At 36.4% G+C, this 22,734-nt stretch overlaps 1 protein-coding gene across 1 annotated transcript in view; it reads right to left on the minus strand.

The window, feature by feature from the left end:
* C15 (homeobox protein C15) overlaps positions 1 to 22,734 on the minus strand; it is a 54,735-nt gene that overhangs the window by 13,226 nt on the left and 18,775 nt on the right. Inside the window, exon 2 of the mRNA XM_034981240.2 lies at positions 11,141 to 11,369. Within this exon, the coding sequence (XP_034837131.1) occupies positions 11,141 to 11,369 (229 nt within the window). The remainder of the gene's footprint in view (positions 1 to 11,140; positions 11,370 to 22,734) is intronic.

Here is a 22,734-nt window from a genome sequence, read left to right on the forward strand (position 1 = left end):
CATTGTGCGACGTCGTAGATTTTTCGCGACGTCGCATCGCAGTGTTGTGGTTTCAGCCTTGCTCACTTTCCCTAGATTACCTCATACCCTCTTATTCCACCTCCACGCCCGTGACAAACGACGTGCAATAAAAATTAACGGCTACGCAACTTATCCTCCCTACTGACTTCCACGTCAATCACTAAAGGGATTTGTTCCCTAATTTCCGAGAAGACAGCCTACAAGCTACAAGTAACAATTATCCGAAAGACATCTCCAGCAATCCAGAAACGAAACAGCTCAACTGCAATGAATCTATACAACAACTTTAGACCTTATAAGAGACGTATAAGAAGTGTTATTGTACAAGTAAACAACATTAAGTACTGAATTAAGTTAACGCTAACAATTGTAAAGGAATATACGCTTTATATGTTAAAGTGAAGGCACAAATTCGTGTGAAGGTGTAGACCCCCTAATTCGACTTTAATATTCACTTACAAAGGCAAAGAATTACAAGAAATGAAGCAGGGATAGATGGTAAATAAATAAAGATCCCTTCGTATTGGTACATTACGTGTTAGATGGTGGTTCCTGGCGATTCGATTTGTTAAAGCGAAAAGCGAATCTCGTAGTTTATATGGGCTTTTAGAATGTGCCAATTGGTGGTAAAGTCCGGTGAATGATAGGGGCAAGCTATATCTTGGACTTTTTTAAGTAAACAAGTATCTAATTTAGATAGGGGATGGAAATATTGTATAGTAGACTAGCTTTAATAAGCTTCCAAAAGACATATTGGAGATGTCTCTCAACAAGTTCAAAGTTTTCATAAAACGTAGGTAAACTAATTGAAAAATCCTATTACAATGTAAAGGATTATTTAAATGATAAGCAAGCTTGGGAATGAGTTGCTTAACGACTTTGTGATAGTTCTAATAAGTTTCAATAATTTTGTAAAGTGGTGATAATAAAAAGAATACCCGGCTGAGTTTGTTGTGGGCTCTTCTCAGACCTGGGCGCGTTTGGAACCCTCGTAGCTTTAGTTTTAAGTTTGCGTAATAATTATCACCACTATATCTTACAAATGTAACACCTTACTTACCAGACCATCAATACGAGTAATTTATTACCTATTTTGAATAAATCATTTGACTTTGACTTTGACTTATGTCTGCGACTTCTTCGGCGTGGACTACACAAATTTCAAACCCCTATTTTACCTTAGCGGTTGAAAGGAGATTGCCCGTGAACGGGCCCTCTCTTGTGGCGTCGCGCGTCGGTCAAAACTTAAATTACTTTTTAAAAATGTTTTATTTTTTATTACGACTTTTCTTTCACCTATTAAAAATATCCACAATTACAGTAAGAATCGTCCGATCCGTCCCCTAGTGGGCGCGTCTCTCAACACTGAGTCTTCCGTTGCGAGGTCGCCATTCCAGCACCTTGGGACCCCAACGTCTATCGGTTTTAGGAACTATGTACCTTCCCCATTGCCACTTCAGCTTCGCAAGTTGAGCTATGTTGGTTACTCTAGTTCATACTAGGTAGGTATACTGATACAAGTCAGTTTATAGACATGAATTCAAAACAACCATTATAAAAAGAAGTTGTTACACCAGACGCTCACGTAGACACATAAAATAACCTCAAACCGGCATTGTACGTAACGGCAACGGGCAATAAAGCCTGCGAACAATGCATGTAAAAAGGCGTAGGTTCTTTTCTACCGCGGTAAATAATTGATCATCCGAAACTGCCGAGTTGTGTTACTCGTAAATAATTGATATCCCTTGCTACCCTCGTGTTACCGCCTGCTTGATGCTTGGGGATATATTATATTTATGTAAATAGACGGATGCCACGTTTGCGATTTCGCTTCTGTGTTTATCGGTGACAGTTTTGCGTTTGACCAAGTCACCAAAATCTTTATGCAAAAAGCTTTGTACTATACCCGGCAGGAAATATTGTACATCGACCTTTAGAAAGAGATAGGTATAAACATACCAGAAGTGAATTTAAATATAAGTCACGACGCGCACAGGCTTATCGAGAGTTTTACCTTTTATAATAATCTACTGCAATATTAACTTGATTAGGGATAAATGCTATTGCAACCACTCAATCAAAAATGGCGACCTAAACACAAAAAGCATTTAATAGTCATTCGAGTCTCGAGTTAGAACGAGACTAACTTAAAAACCACCAACCACCCGTATTTATACAGTCGACTCAAGATGTCGACGCAACAGATCACGTGACGTCCGTTTCAAAGGCGGTAAAATACAAGTGCGATAACATAGGTATGAGTGACAGAGATCACACTACCGAAACCTCTTTCTAAAGGTCGATGTACATATTTCTTGCCGCCTACTGTACACATTGGCCTAATATTTGGCCAATAAACTTAGCAAACAAAGTACAGCGCCACTTGGGGTAGAATGTACATTTTCTGCGTGCGGCCAGAGCTGACTTTTATGGGTTTTGATAAAAAAACGATGCTTGAATACCACTCCCATCAAAAGTTATATTTTTGTTCCGTTTAGCGTGAAGATCCACGAGCTATGGGTATTAGTTCTAAAAAATCATTACAGACATTTTAACAACGCGTTTAATTGACTCATCTAGAGACAGAAGAGCTGATCAGCCAGGCTGATATTTGCCCAAAAATGATTCAGCGCGGAAATGCAGCCAATATTATTCTTAGCACCATTCCACACGGGCATAGTTTGTTGAGCTATAAGTTTAATTGCAAGTTGCAACATCCATACTAACATTTAAAATGCGAAAGCGTGTCTGCCTGTCTGTCTGTCATTTTTCTACACCGATCCCCGATTTTAACAAAATTTGATACTAAGATAGCTAGCATCTAGGTGTCAGACATAGGCTAGATACTTTTCTCCCGGAAAACAAAAAGTGCTAACGGGATTTAAAAAATACCTAAATCCACGCTGATGAAGTCATGGGCATAATCTAGTCATGCTAATATTTGTCGTAGACACCAGACAGCGTTTACACATTGACCGATACTCGCCGAATGCATTGGTTCATTGTGAACAGGGCCCATAAGAATCTTATCAGAAATTGTATTCATTACTCGTTGCCAGCGGTGAAGTATAACTACATTCATGCGATATAATGTCACATTGTTCTAAGGGCATTATAAATGAGATTTCGATATGATACAAGAATATACCTTTATCATACACTAGCTGATGCCCGCGACTTCGTTCGCGTGAATTTTGGTTTTTAAAAATCGTGTGGGAACTCCTTGATTTCCCGGGATAAAAAGTAGCCTATGTTACTCTCCAGGTCTTTAACGATACCGATGCAAAATATCACGACGATTCGTTGCTGCGTTGCGACGTGATTGAAGGACAAACCAAAAGACCAACAGACCAACAAACAAACACACTTTCGCATTTATAATATGGGTAGTGATACCTATATGATATATCATTGGATCTACAAGATATATTATAGCTGGTAAGAAAGTATGTTTTTACCAAAAATGTTATAAAATTAAAAAGCACTGATGGCTTAGTGGATAAGACATCGGTCTTCGTTTCGGGAGATCAGGGGTTCGATTCCGGCCAAGCACCTCTAACTTTTCAAAGTTATGTGCGTTTGAAGAAATTAAATATATCACTTGCTTTAACGGTGTTGGAAAACAGCGTGAGGAAACCTGCATGCCTGAGAGTTCTCCATGTTCTCTAAGGTGTGTGAAGTCTGCCAATCCGCATAAGGCCAGCAGCATGGCAGACTTTGGCCTAAACATTCTGATAGGAGAACCGTGCTCTGTAGTGGACCAGCAAAGGGTTGATCATGATTTTTTATTTATAGACTAGCGCTTGGCTGCAATCAGACCTGGTGGCAAGTGATGATGCAGCCTAAGATGGAGCGCGCTTGCTAGAAGATGCCTATTCACTCTTGACTTGAAGGTACCCATATTATAATTGGAGGGGAAAACTAATACTGGAAGGGTGTTCCAAATTTTAGCGGTTCGGATCAAAAATGATGATGATGGTGATGATGATGGTGAGGATGATGACTCTCAGACAAAGTCAAAGGAGGCTGCTAGTACGAGATAAGGTAAGGTCATTTGTCATAGACCAACCACCAATTCATTTGAGTCGGCTAATCTATAGGGGGAGTCCGGGAGAGTTTAGCAGGTAGGAGACATTAGCCACTGCTCATAGAATCTTTGTGGAACTAGATATTGCGACTTTGCCACACTTCTTAGACTCCATAGGCGCCTCCCACCTCGCTCACGAGATACCGTTACGATCGGCAGTTTGGTTTAGGAGTGAGAAGTAACTAAACATTTTCGTGCCGGTAAGTAAATTTTTTAAATTTTCGATATTTGATTTCTGTTTCTTACTGTGAATAGATTCCAGTATATAATTTATATACATCGTAAGTGTAATTATCCTAGTAACATTTACGGCAGACAGCTTTTACTTAAGTGTCATAGTTTTTTATAAAAATGTAATAACTGACAGATTTGTGTGGGGTGGGAGACATTACCCTGGCGTCGGGAGGAGACTTTACCCCGGGTAATCTCGCCCGTTGTTTCTCCGGCAATAATATTTTTGTATTACCTCCAGATGTAACCACTATCGTCCTGCCTTCCTTCATTACCTTCATCATCTACTGTACAACGTCAGTCAGAGCCTTCAACATCAGCATTAGTATTCATGAATTAATCTGCGGCGTCTAGAGCCAATTCACCATCAATTTTGACTGAGGAAAAAATCTGAGCAACCAATTTCAATATTAAGACAATCAGAAGAGGTAGCTTCTACATCTCAAAATCTGGATGTGACAACGGTAGATTCTGATTTACGAAATAGACCAAAAATAGTTGTACCACAAATGATTCTATCAATTCCAAAGGCTGCTCCTTCGTCGTGGTAAACAGCCCAAAAAATTTAAATAAAAACGCCAGAAAAACTAGACCTAGATGATGATATAGGATGATTATGCACCAAAAAATGAGAAAATTAAAATTACTTAAAAACAAAAAAGTAAAGCAAAGAGAAATAGACCATTGAAAAAGACAAGTTTTACAGTCAAGTGACGGTTAGACTGACCCTGACGAAGAACCCAAGTATGAGTAGCTATGATAGTCCATGGGATGAAGTAGGAGATGAAATTGATAATCGGTTTTGTTTCAGCTGTGGAGAAGAGAAAGTTATGGACATGAGACTTATGACCATGAAATCCGTTGGACTGTCCAAATATGATAAAGACATGATGAGGAGCAGTTTATTTATATTAATTGCTCCAATTGATAAAGGAATTCTCATTTACTACAAAATAATATGTGTCAAATTTTTATGATTAATTTTTTTTATAGAATTTTAATTTGTAATGATTATTTTGCCTGTTTTTGTACCCGGGTAAAAGCTCCCCACTTGGGGGGTCAAGTCTCCCACCCAGGTGGGAGATATTAGCCAAATGTCACTTTGGTAGAAATCGTTAATTACTCATAAACTATTAATGATGTATCAAACTTTATTAAGAGAAAATATAGCTAAATAGTGCAGCTTAAGATACAATTTATAGAAAATAGCGATTTTTAAGTATATAAAGATTTATGAGCATTTTAGTGGAAGGCGGGTATACTCTCCCGGACTCCCCCTATGCTGTGACATTTGGAATAAACAGTCTACTTAATAATAAGACAATGATTGAATGCTGTTTAGAATATCAAAGGTTCTTGAATATAAAACAGGTAGCCTCATTAAGGCTTGGTAAAACAAAACGCGCGGCGGCAGCTGAACGCGTAATAAATGCATGATTGGCATACTGAACGTTTAGGACTGCTGTGCTATGCATCATCAAGGTTGTTGTGGTTTGCAGTTCCATCATGAAGTCCAGAACCCGCATAATATAGGCGGGCAGTAGCCCTACAGCACCAGGATTATAGAGTGGGATCCAAAACTGTTTATGGGGTCATTTCGCGAACTTTTCACTCTCCAGGCTACTGATTCGCTAACTCAGTGCCTAACACCACAAAATATTGAATGATAGCCACCGAGATCATATCATATCATGGATTTATTTTTAACCCATTGAAGGTTTAATACGAAATATATTTTTATATCACTGAATGAAGACGCAACGTAGAACCAACCAATGTCAAATGAGCTCGGTGTCTATCATTCAGTGTTAGACGGTTTTAGGTGTTAACTGTCAACAGGTATACCCGTGCAAAAAATCACGTCGATCCGTTGCTCCGTTACGATGTGATTGAAGGACAAACCAATAAACCAACAAACAAACACACTTTCGCATTTATATCAATCAATCAAATCAACATATTTTTTATTCAATTAAACTTTTACAAGTACTTTTGAATCGTCAAATGCATATCTATCACAGGTCCAGAATGCCTTTCCTACCGAGTATAATATGGCTAGTGAAGTGATAATTTCTTGTATTACAACAGTATGATCTACGCTGTCGACACGCGTTGTCTCTGACCATGTCTTTAATGATTATAAGCTTTTAATTTCGTAAAGATGATGAGGACCTATTATGATAATATTATTATGGTGTTTTCATTAGTAAGAAGGTCGGCCACGGCGACTAATCTCCATAGAGATTAGCTAACTGCGCGCGAGATGTTTTATAGTGCACAAGAGTGTGTGTGCAAACACAGATTGCGGGAATAGACTCCCTCAATCTCAGCCCGATGGGTTAGACATCCGACACGCCCGGAAAGAGATCAGGGGTTTTCCGAGGCACGGGGGTAAAACACCGCCAACTTCTTAACTACGGGCTGTATTAAAAATTCTTAACAGAAACACCCCACCCATAATTAACTATTTTTGGCCCAACTCGGTAATCCAACCAAGGACCTCGTTATTTATTAGACCAACGAGGTCGTTCATGCTTCCATCCATACTAATATCATAAATGCGAAAGTGTGTGTCTGTCTGTCTGTCTGCTAGCCTTTCACGGCCCATCCGTTCAACCGATTTTGACAAAATTTGGTACAGAGATAGCTTGCATCGCGGGGAAGGACATAGGCTACCTTTTATCATGGAAAATTAAAGATTTCCCACGGGATTTTCAAAAACCTAAATCCACGTGGACGAAGTCGCGGGCATCATCTAGTATTAAATATATCTAAAGTATGTTGCTAAAATTTTACATTTTTAGTTGTACTTAGGACCTATTTTAACATTATTGTAGGTATATGTACCATACTTACTAACAAATAGAGTGGATAACTACAAAAATCAATCAATGTTTAAGTTAACATTAAAAGGGTTAACATCCAAATCATAAAATGTTAAACATTTTGTTAACAGAATGTCTGATCAAAGTAGTTACGATGCGTTCCGGTTTAAAAGTAATTTCGTGTTCAGCCTAGCATAAAGATACAATAAAATATCTAATTAGAATGTTATCAATTTGTTTAACATTTTTGTACCAAGTAGTTTCGAGTTCGACATCACGGTCAAAAACATTTGTAAAATGTGATCGATTTTTAGGGTTCCGTACCCGAAGGATGCCAACGGGACCCTAAGCCTCCACTGCCCGTCAAATCAAATGGTTTATTCAAAATAGGTAATAAATTACATTTTTTGAAAGTCAGTTGTTGCATTTGTAAGATGATACCTAAGATATAGTGGTGATAATTTTTACGCGAACTTAAAAACTAAAGCTATGAGGATTCCAAACGCGCCCAGGTCTGAGAAGAGCCACAATAAACTCATCCGGGTATTATATTATTTTTATCATCACCACTTTACAAGATCACTTAAAGTTTAAACTTATTAGAACTATCACAAAGCCGCTAAGCAACGTCTGTATCAGTCCGTCTGTATGTCTGTCAACAAGCTGTATCTCGTTAACCATAATAGGAAGGTAGATATGTGTTTTTCTACTGCTGCTTTAACAACAAAAAATAAAAAATTCGAAATGGCTGGCATGAAATTTAATTTTTTTTTAAAAGTGTTATAGGTATTTTGTACGATGGTACGGAACCCTTCGTGTGCGAGTCCTACTTGTACTTGACCGATTTTTACTTTTACTCATTTACTGCTTTGGAAGCTGAGTGACCATAGTATAGTAAAGATTCAACATAACTTTGGCGCTTTGCCGTTTAATCATACCTAACCGTTAGGTATAAGTCCTTAAATAACTAATATTATAATTATTTATTTAAATGAAAAAGTTGTCTGACTGACTGACTGATCTATTAACAAACAACACAAACTACCTACTGGACAGATCGGGCTAAAATTTGGCATGTAGATAGATAGCTATTATGACGTAGATATCCGTTAAGAAAGGATTTTTGACCGTTCAACCCCTAAAGAGATAAAATAGAGGTTTGAAATTTGTGTAATCCACGCGAACGAAGCCGCGGGCTTAAGCTATTTTTGTATAATACAAATGAAAAAAACAATAGTTGTAAAAGCTAGCCTCGAAAAGGGCAATACAAAATTCCAAATCCCTGTGAGACAATAAGCGTTGGTGGCATCCTGATTACCTAATGGACAAGCGCTGTTTGTGCTGAGCGCAGATAACGGGCGATACGCGCGGCGCCACCGGCTTCGGTATGTGATGCATCAGATAGTGTGGGGATTGTAAGAACTGTGGTGAGGACTATGGTGGTGCATAAGAATGGATCCACAGCTAATATTATTACAGCCCCTTAGCACGAAAAATGTGGTTATCACGTTGAAAGAAAGACCATAGGATAGGACGGATATCCAAAGACAACTAAAAGTTTATATTAGCATCCGTTATCTATTCTACCTACCATTAAAAGCATTGACTAACGGCCAAATTAATAATTTAATAAGTAATAGTATCGACCGTTTCGACACTCGAATTCTATCAACGTAATTGTGATGTAAAGTCTCATACCAAGCCTTTACATAATAATTCAATATGCTAAGGACACGGTAATGTTTCTGAAAACCAACGGCTTGTACAAGTTATGACCTACAGAAAACCTCATTCTAAATTCAGGAATCCATCATAAAAAGAGCCTATTATTAACAATCGATTTATCACACGTCTCTTTGCATTAAGGAGTAGTGTTAATGGCTGCTTATCGCTTCTGGTTTTGTTGTTCTTTATTAAGTGCCTGTTGTTGTTCCTTATTAAGTACCTGTTGTTGTAGGCCCCTATAAGGCCCCTTGTTCACGGTGCATTTTGTTACCGTTAAAACAAGGATAGATTGATCGTATAGTATTACTAGCTTATGCCTATGACTTCGTCCGCGTGGACTACACAAATTTTAAACCCTTATTTTACCCCCTTAGGGCCTTTGTGCACTCATCCGTATTCGGTTCGTATCCGTGATTCTTCGAAGTGGCCGTCATACAAATACGTACTCATTCGATTCGTATTTTTACGGAATCGAATACGAAGTGATCCTATAAGGGTTTTTTTTTCATTTTAAGGTACGGGACTCTAAAATCAGTAGATATTTTTTTCTGAATAAATAATAAGTCTCTGCGATTATTTATTATGCATTATAAACCTTCCACAATATTATAATCATCAATCGTGTTAATTTTTAATACGATTTCTATTTTTGTGAAATTATGCAAAAATACATTAAATTTAATGGTGTAAAATGAACCGTTATCTATTCTCTAATCTCTTAATGTTATCTATTTAGATAAAGATTCTTATCTAAATATAAATAAATTATATTATGTTAATGACTGTTTAAGAGATATAAAATCAATATTATTCCGCATGATGTAATGTTTTTTTTTGACTAGGTAAACGTTTTTTTAATTGGTAACATTTGCATTCGACCATGGACATCTGGTGGGATAACACGGACTACACACAACACACTGGCTAACGGATGCCCAACATTTCTTGGACGGAGCATAGGACCAACATCTCGATTTTAAAGTTTAGGTTGTTAAAAATCCCGTGGGAACTCTTTGATTTTCCGGGATAAAAGTAGCCTATGTCCTTCCCCGGGATGCAAACTATCTCTGTACCAAATTTCAACATCTATCTGCGGCGGTTACATCGGTAACATTGCTAGGGAAAACGCGAGTGGCATATAGAAACTGTTGGTCAGTAGCAAGATCGGAGGAAAGAGACCCCGTCCGACCAGATACGAGAAGCGGCCGACACACCCTTCTGCAATGCCTTCCGTACGGCCTCCAACAGGGAAAAATGGCGCAACATCGTGAAGAAGTTGATAATCTCGAAGGAGCTACGATCTGGGAAAAGATCTTGTGCGAGTTACATTTTTGTTCCGTGGAAACCCTGGGGCTATGAAGTCTAGTGCTAAAAACATTGTACGACACATTTCACCGCGGTTAATAGTTTCATTAGGGCTGGCTCATTTTTTGAGATATAGATAAAACCTAGAATGTCATTTCGATTATGATAATATTTGTTTAATCTAAAATTATTAAAACCTGAAATAAAATTACCATTTTTACTGGCGAGAATTCTTTGTAACTGGTCCTAACTTAAGAGCACTTTATCTCAATTATTCTAAAACGAATAAAGTATTGATTATCTTGAAAAGTATTTTATAGCCGACATTATTAATTATGCAGATGTGTAAAATGTATAAATATATCAATAATAATTGGAAAAAAACTACATTTTGTTATCCAACGTATTTTTCCAGTTACTTAAGCCATGGGTTTAGTATGAGATTTTACATAGGTAAGTATAATATCACCAAAGTTGATGAAATTCGAACGTCGAAATACAATAACGTTAAAGTTAAATGGACCTAAAGCTCTTTGATTAAATGTATAAAATTCAGTACAATCGACTATTATTTCGCGAAGTTTTTACTTGGAGCACTGGCTCTAAATGGTACCTATGGACGAACATGAGCATTCAGACAGTGTTCTTTACTTAAACGTTGAAAAGCTTTTATAGAGAGTCAAATTTTAGTCGAAATCGAAACGTAACCACAGACGTAACTTTAAACACCTTTAAGTACGTTTTCTTTAGTAAGTAATGCAGCCTTCTTAGATGACGCCCGCTAATTTAACTGTGTATGTTATATTTTGTGATTTGAATTATAGTGAAGGAGTTTCTGGGTTGCTTGCGCTTTGGAGGCATAACATGAGTTTTTAACATAGTATGTAGGGTTATATAATATAGTGTTCTGATAGAGGGGGATATAATAGTGATGGGAACATACCTCCATTTCGTTCTTCTGTTCTGAAACCAGGTCTTGACTTGCGCGTCAGTCATTTTAAGCGTTTTCGCCAGCGACGCTCTCTCAGCCGACGCAAGGTACTTCTGTTTATGGAACCGCTTCTCCAGCTCAGCTATCTGCATCCTGGTGAAGGAGGTTCTGGGTTTCTTGCGCTTTGGAGGTGTTCTGTTCTGGTAGGGGTGTCCGATCCGCCTCGTGATGGGGAAGGATGCTGGAAAAATATTTTAGAAATTTCAATGTGGCAGGTAATTGAATATGTTTATTTTAAAATTATTGTTTTTATCAAATATACCTACCTACTATTATTATAAATGCAATAGTGTGTCTGTCTATCTGCTAGCTTTTCACGGCCCATCTGCTTAACTGATTTTGACAAAAGATACGTAGTTAATATGTTTGTGTTTTGTCCCTAAAAATCAAAGAGTTCCCACAGGATTTTTAAAATATAAGTACTCGTACGTAGATGAATTTGCGGGCATCATCTACCTATTTGTTACTTACAGAGATAGTTTGCATCCTGGAAATGGATATACTTTAATCCCAGAAAATCAAATAGTTCCCATGAGATTTAAAAAATCCATGGGACAAAGTCGCAAGTATCATCTAGTATTTTTTTTAAAAACATGCCCAACCTAAGAAACTTGGTTGTGAATAGAATTAAAAGAAGTTGAAGATGAGTAGGTAGTGTACAGGTAGCTAGATAGGTAGGTATTTCATTTAATTATACAAGATAGTTATTTTTAAATAAATAATATATGAAATAATACCTAAAGTTGTACAGTTTTATTGTCCATCAAGAGTTGAAATAACTTCCTAATTAATTTGCACTTTATTGAAAAGGCTTTGATGTGAAATATATGCTAAAGTGGATGTTTCTACGTGTAGAAAACTGGTCCTAAATAATAGCTTATAATTTATAATACTAGAAAATGCCTGCGACTTCATTCATATGAATTAAGGTTTCTAAGTACCGTAGGAACACTTTATTTAAAAAAAGTTAAAAAGTAGCCTATTTCCATCCCCGGGATGCAAGCTATCTCTTTAATGGATGATTTGTGTGGATTTAGATTTTTATTTAAATTCACACGGCACACGCCACGCCACGCCGTGGCGCGATTATGAAATTTAAATTCTTAATATTGAGAAATTAATATTAGAAAATTAACAATGCACCTACTTATTATGACATGATTGTGATATTTATTGTTAATGAATCAATATTAGCAAGTCAACAATGTAATTTTAAACATTCAGATCTACTGCTGTTTCTTTTTCATAAGTCTGATATTTTAATTTATGAATAAGTATTGTAAATATTACATACCTAAGTGAATTATCTAATAATTATAATGTATCTACCTATATTTTGATATAACCTTCCTGTCTCATATGTATCTCATGTTATTCTTGTAAGTGAATACATGTGAAACGAAAAATAAAGAATAAATAAATAAAGTCTAAGAATAAATAAGTAAATCAAGAGACTTATGTCCAGTAGTGGACATCCATCGGTTGTTGGTGATGATGATCATAGTGATGGAAGTATACAGAGATGAAAAATTAAAATACCTACATATTTGATTACACCGACCGAGTACCTATAACAATACCAATTCATACTTAATGCGATGTTTTAATGAGTTTTTTATTTATACATGGCATTCCAGTAATTCTCGTACGTTATTCAAGTCGATTAAGTCGTGATTTCAATTACTAAGATAAGATTTAAATGTGCCTTTAAGTCTTGGATGTAATTTCTGTAATAGCTCAGAAGCTATTCTACGATAAAGTTGTTCGACTGAAATTTAAATAATTCCATGTGATTGCTAATTTCGTCAAATTGGTTTATATTTTTACGGTTCCTTACGTCAAACTGAAAAAACAGTACACTTATAGGATCACTCGTGTGTCTGTCTGTCACAACCAACTTGCACCAAATCTACTAGACCAATGAAGTTAAAAGGTACACATAATATTATTAATTCCTATCACTCAAACACGGACATGTATCATAAATATAAATAATAACCTTAATGCAAGCCGAAGAAATCGCGGGCATCATCTAGTAAATTATATAAAATGATCGAATACTCATATATTACGATCACTAAACGGTCAAATGTAAGTGGTAGATACCACAGACTGAATGCAAAATAGTACTTAGGCTCCAATTGGCATTGAAAGCAATATCCTAGTTAATATCGACATGATCTCATCTCACGGGCCATTTAATGCAAATCGTTCTATTACGGCGAATACACTAGGTTTAATACAAGTTTATACATCACAAACCTCGACAACGTTGATCGCTTTTGAGTATATCGAAACGTCATAACGTTAAAATAAAATGGACCTAAACTCACATGTTTTAACGGGGCGTTCTCCATTTTTTCCGATAGGTTTTTTTTTAATTTATACATAATACTTTTTATTATATCCTCTAGAATATTATCCAAGGAAAACAAGATTGGACAAAGCTTACACAATAGAAAAAAATCAGGAGTTTTGGGGGTTCCATTCGTTCATTAAGCGCCATTGTCTTAAGAGCAAATATCGCAAAACAAAAATGAATAGTATCTACTAAAAAAATACTTTCAGAGCAATTACATTCAGTAAAAAACAAGCATTGAACGCGTGTTTATTTTAAATTTGTAAATTTTTCCATACAAAAACTGTCAAAAGTTCAATTTAGCCATAAGTTTAACTTATTTAATTTTTTTGTGGTTTTAAGACGGCTAGTGTTTTGATATTCGATGTTCTATCAACGTTGTCGAAATCTGCAAACTTGTTTCAAAAACGTCTAGTTTTTGAATAAATATATAGTCCGTACAAAATGACTCCTCACGCGCCATTATGGGTCTCTATCCACTCTATGGGTCAACTGTTATGTCAAAAGTACGACTCACCTTTAAAATAAGGACTGAATTCGTACTTATAACATGAAATTTGACACATAAATTAAAAATGGCGCGTGAGGAGATTTTTACACGTCATAAATGACTGTAGTGCAAAGAATTTATGCTGTAGTGATCAAAACAACATAGCTGTCATTTATGGAAATGTACGAAAAGTTTTCAAAAATATATTTATTATATTATTATGTATGTAGGTATATAAAATACATAATATTATTGATATCAATTTAGTTAAGTATTGCGAGTTTAGAATTTGAATTTTTAAAATTTTGTGATAAATTTCATGTGGCTGCTAATTAATTTAGAGAATAAAATTTGATAAAAAACATTTGAATATAATCTATACGACTAGAAGAGGCACTTAATAAACTTATTTGAAATTATAAAAAAAGCCGGTCAAATACGAGTCGGACTCGACGCACACAAAGGGTTCCGTACCACCGTATTTTAACATTTTTATGTTCAACACTGCAAGAGCGCCATATAATATTATATGTGACTAGATGATGCCCGCGACTTTGTCCGCGTGGCCGTACTCTTTTCTTTTGCGGTATAAAAAGTAGCCTATGTTCTTTCCCGGGATGCAAGCTTTCGCTGTACCAAATTTTGTCAAACTCGGTTGAACGGGTGGGTGAAAGGCTAGCAGACAGACAGACAGACAGACAGACGGACGGACAGACAGACACACTTTTAGTAAATCAATATTTTTGTGAACTTATTTTTTTTAATGATTAATCAAGAATTCACGGTTTTCTTTTACTTGTGCCGTAGGACCTACCCACCTGCCAAATTTTAGGATTCTAGGTCAACGGGAAGTATTCTATAGATTTTCTTGACGGACACGACATAAGTCTGTATGACAGAGAACAAAGTGATCCTATAAGGGTTCCTTTTTCTTTTTGAGGTACGGAACCCTAATAAAAACAATAAAAATACATCTTCATAAAAATTTCGAGTTTTTCTAGATTTTTATGGGGATTTTATTGGATTAAGTACGAAAACACTTTATGCGTCTTGTCATAAAACTAGACCATTGACTTATAGTAGTACCTACTAGACCAATCAAAGTAATATCAAATACTCAGAATAAGGACTGTTACAAGTAGCCCTGTGACACTTACTGTTAGAGCTAGATAGCTAAATGCATTTAAGCTCTTGTTAGAACGTGACAAAATGATTATGTTTTGTCCTTATCACCGTGGCCACTTTTTTTTGTTTGTAAAAATGTATTTGTACGTGAGTATTTGACAAACAACGTGAAGTGTAGAAGGAATGATTTTTCACAAGTAAGAAAATCTGCTTGAGCGAGAGGGACTGAGGGGGCCACGCTAGTTGCAAATCTGATCAAAAAGAGGAAAACAGCCATCGTGTCAAATTACCAATAGGTCCTGAAAAATCAGCGGGTGTGCGGGGCGTTCCCACCCCGATTGTCATCTCGACTTGTCGCAAACCAGGTGGTACAATGCAAGCGCTAAGAAGAAGTTTATTGCTACGTACTGACCTACTAAAAAAGCTATGATAGCCTAGTCGGTAGGACGTCGGCCTTCAGGTCGGGGGTTCGATCCCGGGCACGCACCTCTAACTTTTCGGAGCTATGTGCGTAAAACGGAACCCTTATAGGATCACTTTGTTGTCTGACTGTCTGTCAATTTTTCAACTTTCCAAGTGGGTGACTATATCAAGTGGGGTATCATATGAAAGGTCTTCACCTGTACATTCTAAAACAGATTTTTATTTATTTTTATGCATCATTGTTTTGGAATTATCGTGCAAAATGTCGAAAAAATACGACTGTAGTACAGAACCCTCATTGCGCGAGCCTGACTCGCACTTGGCCGGTTTTTTAATAATTAAATATCATTTGCTTTAACGGTGAAGGAAAACACCGTGAGGAAACCTGCATGCCTGAGAGTTCTCCATATAATGTTCTCAAAGATGTGTGAAGTCTACCAATCCGCACATGGCCAGCGTGGTAGACTACGTCCAAAACCCTTCCCACTATAAGAGGAGACCCGTGCTCTGTAGTGAGCCGGTGATGGGTTGATCATGATGATGACTTACCTACCTACCTTTTCCGCAGGGAGCATTGTAAAAAAGACAGCAATAAAAGGCTTGTCATTTTATTTAAGAGATTGTGTAGAACAAAATTAGCCACATTACCCTATTCCCGTAGTACGTAGTTACCTAATTCTACTCGGTCGTAAAATTCATAATAATATCCAATCACATTACAACGAGTTATTTCATTTCAGTATTTTCAAAAATAGAATTGATTCGAAACGCGAGCTCTTATTGGTCGAGCTAAGCTTAATGGCTGCTTTACGTGACCGCAAAATAATATGTACATTTTACAGCTAGGGCTGCCATACATTTGAATTTTACCGGATTATAATATAATCAGAGAATACAATTTATGTATAATACAATTTATGTATAACAATACATATTATGTATGATACCTACATAAATTCGATTCTGTCGATCGAATCCATTGCATCAAGCTGATACTTGGCAGAGCCATCCCATAAATGGCTGCAGTACTCCATGCACGATCGAACTTGTATAATATGACGTAGGTATACACTATTAACTATAGGTACCTACAAGAAAATTTTGAAAAAGTTTTTTTCGGGTGCGTTCTGAATTAAAATAGATGGTATTTTTAATAGAAATAACATTATTTAGTGCATTATCTAAGGTACGCCATCCTCAGGTTCGTCACTTTTTTCGAATGACTTTTCCACGCCATCGGTTAAAATGGACTTTTCCAGGCAGATTTCGAACGACAAAAAGGGCCTTTCCGAGTTAGTGCGCTGAAAGATATGTATCTCGTAAAGTTCAGAAAAGAAAACATCGTGTAAGTAGCTGAACAATACACAAAAGCTCTATACATCGGTGAGAAGGGTGCCCTAACAAGGTTTGCTGGGCCATAATCCGTTTAGGGCGTATGATTCATGCACGCGCGGTTTGTGTAACATACACCGAGCCCCTTTTATAGGTAATGTAGGTTTATTAGATGAAAGTTAGCTTGTAATAACACTGAGTGAGGCAATGTGCAGGGAGTCTTACATTATAGCGCATAGAAGCTTTTATCCCGAAGCATTTAGTTATATATTTCATAATCATAAGACAAAAAAAAAATTAGTTAATTTTCTCTCTCAACTATCCATATTAATCCATACTAATATTACAAATGTGAAAGTGTGTCTGTCTGTCTGTCTGCTAGCTTTTCACGGCCCAACAGTTTAACTGATTTTGATGAAATTTGGTACAGAGTTAGCTTACACCCCGGGAAGGAAATACTTAGGATATTTAGATAAGCCAAAAAAAGTGAAAAATAATTAAGTTAAGGGAAATGCAACAACAATGAGATAACCGCGCAGACGAATTAACAAACAAATTAAAATTAACTCTGAAATGGTCTAAGCGCATGGAGGGAGGACCCTTTATAATATTATTCCTTTGGGTCTAAAAATAATTATGTCTAAAATCAATGTAATTTTATTTTTTATAGTCCGCGACGCTGGCCAATTAAGGATTGGCAGTCTTCACACATCTTTGAGAACATTATGGAGAACTCTCAGACATGCAGATTTCTTCACGATGTTTTCCTTCACCGAAAGCAAGACGTGATATTTAATTACTCAAAACGCACATAGCTCCGAAAAGTTAGAGGTGCGTACCCGAGATCGAATCCCCGACCTACCGAATATGAGGCGAACGCCACCAACCACTAGACTGCCACGGTTATTTCACCTTTAATACAAGTCAAGAGGCATTAAAATTATCAAGTAGAACTTAGAAACTAGGCAGTAAGTCAAAGAAAAGAGAAAAAATAATTAAGTTAAGGGAAATGCAATAACAATGAGTTAAACGCGCAGACGAATTAACAAACAAATTAACTCTGAAAGGGTTTAAGCGTCTGGAGGGTCCCCTTTATGATATTATCCCTATGGGCCGAATCCCTTTTACCCTTGCTTTGGATTCGCCCACTCAAAATGAATTTGGAAAATCATATTTTAATTTTGGAGTTCCATTTTTGGATTACAACATTGACTTACATATTACTTGGTATAGACAGGGTTATTAAACAAACGAAATGGGACCGACTTAGTGGTGCTTTAGCACCAATGCAACCTCAGTGACGTCTGGATATCAAACGGGTCGTTCATTAGTACCTATCTAAGAGGTGGCGCTGATTTATTTGGTTCCTAAACCGTAAAAATTTTTGTTCACTTGACCATAGTATCTTGCATTTATATCGATTTTTTTTTTTTTTATTCATTATAGGTATACGCTTGACCACAATCACACCTGATGGGAAGTGATGATGTGGCCTAAGATGGGACGCGTTTACCTAGAAGATGCCTATTCACTCTTGTTTTAAAGATACCCGGGTTGTAATTGGTAGGAAACACATATCGCGGAAGAGTATTTACCAACCAAACCTTAGCCATACGTATGAGGAATGATGACGCAAAACGTTTCGTGCGTGTAGATGGAATGTCAACGACATAAGGATGGAAACTCGCCCGACGCGACGTCTTGGACGTCGATGGATTACAATAACAGCTGTCATAGCCTACTTTAAATTGGAAGGTCAGGGAATCGATCCCGGGCACGCACTTTCCGGAATTCTGTGTTTAATTAAAGCAATTAAAATATATAGGTACCCAGTGTACCACACTTCCTTTAACGGTGAAGGAAAACATCGTTAGGAAACCTGCATGCCTGAGAGTTCTCCATAATGTTCTCAATGGTATATGAAGTATGCCATTCCAAACATGGCCAGCGTGGCGGCCATGGCCTGGTAACCTGGTAAAGTTACTGTAATAATAACCAGTTAGTATATAGGGCAAGATGGTAGAAAAAAAATTAGTGATGAATACATTTTTTTTAAAGAATATTAGCCATGTTAAATGACTAATTCCCCTTTCCTCTCCAACTAAGCGTCAAGCTTGTGCTAGGAGTAGGTACGACAATAGTGCAACGGGCGGGGTTTGAACCGTCGACCTTTCGGTTTTCAGTCCACTCCTTTACCCGTTGAGCTATTGAGGCTCTAATTGGGTATTTGCCTACTTTTGAATTTGATAAATATTATTACTTTATTATAAACTAGGATAAAAATAATGACGTACACTGAAAAAAATATTTTAATCCAACAAAGATTTACAAAGTTACAGGCATTTTAATTTTGGAGTGGGAGGGTCTTCTATCCCTTTCTCGCAAAACAAAAATGTGTATGAAACCGCACGAAGCTACTATGGCATTAGTAGGTGTGACGTCAAACTGCTGTATCGCTATATCTGTCTAATCAGAAATATTTAAATGCTTATAACTTTTTTGTTATTTGATCGATTTAATTAGTTTTTTCAGTTTACGTCATTATTTTTATTCTAGTTTATAATAAAGTAATAAAAAAATTGGAGTCAAATACCCAATTGCACATTGCACACCCTTTTTAGAGCAGTCGTATAAAAACATTTTAAGTAAGTTACAGTACCTTTTCATTTATTTATTTATTTATTATTTATTTTTTACATCCTATTAGAACGGCAGTGCCACTTACACTAACTAGATAATTAATAATAAATTTAAATACAAATTAAAGGTACAAGAAAAAAGACATAAAATACAAAACGATAAAAAATCAAAGGATTTTGAATGTTTACATATTTTCATGTCGGCATCAACTCAAATATAGCTGAAACAGCGGTCCATGTATCAAAATTTAAAAGAAAGAAATTCGCACTCATATTTATACGCCAGTGAGGGGAGGTCGGGGAGGGAAGACGAATGCCTGACGTCTAATTGGACTCAGACGTCGCTGGGGATTAGAGGTAGTCACTCCATCACGCCTGAATCACCCGAGCCTCCTCGTTCAAGTTTTTACGTTTAATATGATTTTAACACCTTCTGGTTGCTCTATGTACCTACCTATTTATATAGCTAGCCTATGCTCGTGACTTTGTCCGCGTAGACTACTAAATTTTAAACCCCTATTTCACCCCCTTAGGTGTTAAATTTTCAAAAATCCTTTCTTAGCGGATGCCTACTGACGTATGGCATCACCTTCCGTGTGCCTTCCGTATAGCGTGACGTTCATGTTAAAAATAAATAAAATTGTGATTTTTAGGGTTCCGTAGCCGAATGACAAAAAACGGAACCCTTATAGATTCGTCATGTCTGTCTGTCTGTCTGGATGTATGTCACAGCCACTTTTTTCCGAAACTATTAGAGCTATACTGTTGAAATGTTGGTTAGTAGATGTAGTTATTCTGTGAACCGCATTAAGATTTTTACACAAAAATAGAACAATAAATTTTGGGGTTCCCCATACTTAGAACTGAAACTCAAAAATTTTTTTTTCATCAAACCCATACGTGTGGGGTATCGATAGATAGGTCTTCAAAAATGATATTGAGGTTTCTAACATGATTTTTTTCTAAACTAAATAGTTTGCGCGAGAGACACTTCCAAAGTGGTAAAATGTGTGCCCCCCCCTGTAACTTCTAAAATAAGAGCAAACTTCCACCGAAAATTGGTTTGAACGAAATCTAGTAGGTAAGTAGTTTTTGATTCATCGTACAAAATGTCGATAAAATACGACTGCACTACGGAACCCTCAGTGCGCGAGTCTGATTCGCACTTGGCTGTTTTTTTTAATTATTCTCTTTAATAATGAATTCTAGCCCCATAAGCTACCGCTATACAAAACATCACATCATTTTATTACTACAGTCCAATACTAAAAAAGTTAAAAAAAGTTGAAAATCAGGCCTCAAATAAACCTATATTAATCAATCTTAACTTAATTCGAAACTCTCAGGCGCTTTTTAAAGCGTTTAACAGCAATAAATTCGTAAACAATAAAAGCAAATTTTTATCCCTCATTTACGTCTTGTACCCAGATTGCTTTTATTGGCCATAAATACAGAATCACACTCGAAATCAAAAATACGGTAGCGTTTCGCAACATTTTTCAATTAAGGCGCCGCGCCCGGACATTGCACAGAGTGGTGTGAATCGAAAAAATGAACGGACAAAAATCTCATACATATTTCACGCAACATACGATTGCAATCTCCCGTAGCGAAACTTAATGGCTGGTACATAATATTCAACTCTCGAGACCAGTAGATTGATTTTAGCACAGGCTAAAATTGACGACTTTGTCTAGATCATTCCAGTCATTAATTGAACCTTCAAGAGCTTTTCAGCATACAATAAAAACAGATAATATCTTCATGCACGTCTTATGCTTAAAATTAGTTTTCATGGCTCCACGTCTTGTACCCAGATTGCTTTTATTGGCTATTAATACAGAATCACACTCGAAATCAAAAATACGGTAGCGAGTTGCAACATTTTTCAATTAAGGCGCCCGGACACTGCACAATGGTGTGAATCGAAAAAAATTGACGGACAAAAACTCATACATATTTCACGCAACATATGATTGCAATCTGACGTAGCCAACGTACCTAATGGCTGGTACTCATTATTCAACTCACTGTTGATTTCAGTACTACAGTCGCTAACACTAAATGATAGCCACCGAGCTCATATTTTGACATTGAATGGTTCTACATTGCTGCTTTACTGAGTGATACTGAAATAATTTTTCGTAGAAAACCTTCAATGGATTAAAAATAAATGATAAATGAGCTCGATGGACATTAATTAGCGAATCAGTAGGCAGGACTGGTCTAGATTTTTCCAGTCATCAATTAAACCTTCAAGAGCATTTTAACATACCTACAATAAAAACAGACATTATCGTCATTCACATCTTATGCTCAGATCGTTTTTATTGGCCATTAATACAAAATCATACTCAATATTAAAAATGCAATAGGTACGCAGACTCTGGACACTGCATGAATCGAAAAAATGAGCGCATACAAATTTCACGCATCATATTATGATAGCAATTCATATTATTCAAGTCAAGTTTCAAGTTTAGATATTTTCAATATTATGACATATTTTTTGAATAAGTTTGGTTTAAAATAAATATTTGAAAAGGCAAGGCTCACGTTTTCGCTGTAGAAATGACTGAAATACACGACTTTCCAATTAAGGTGCCGCGGCCGGTATATGACTGGACAGTGGCGCGAATTGAAAAAATGGACGGACAAAATCTCATACATATTGCACGCAACAAACGATACCAATCTAAGGTAGTTGCGTTAGCAAACAAACCGGGCTGTAATTTATAGTTTAAGAACAGGTGAAATAAATGAAGACTTAGTTTGATCAAAGTGTCTTAATCACTTTTAAAGGTTGTTCGAAAATCAAATACAAAATTCCGGAACATAGTAATTGTCGTTTAATTACATTTTCTTAACATTTCCCATTTATTTTACATTAGAATTTAAAACTAGAAATGATAGAAGACCCTTCACTGTAACTTAAACTATGTACATGATATATATATATTTTACGGCAATTTGTTTTTCATGGCTAATTGTGTTTCTGAATAATAAAATAAATGGATATGTCTAAATATAGTTCTATCTTTTTCCACAGGGACCATTATGAAGCAAGAAAAAATTAAATTAGAATCATTGACTGGATGAATCATGAAAAAAAATGAACAAATGAATGATGTACTCACTTTATTGTAGCTTCAAAATTAAAATTATATAAGAAAAACAG

Source organism: Maniola hyperantus, chromosome 24, assembly GCF_902806685.2.
Source record: "Maniola hyperantus chromosome 24, iAphHyp1.2, whole genome shotgun sequence".
In the NCBI taxonomy this organism is placed as follows: Eukaryota; Metazoa; Arthropoda; class Insecta; order Lepidoptera; family Nymphalidae; genus Maniola; species Maniola hyperantus.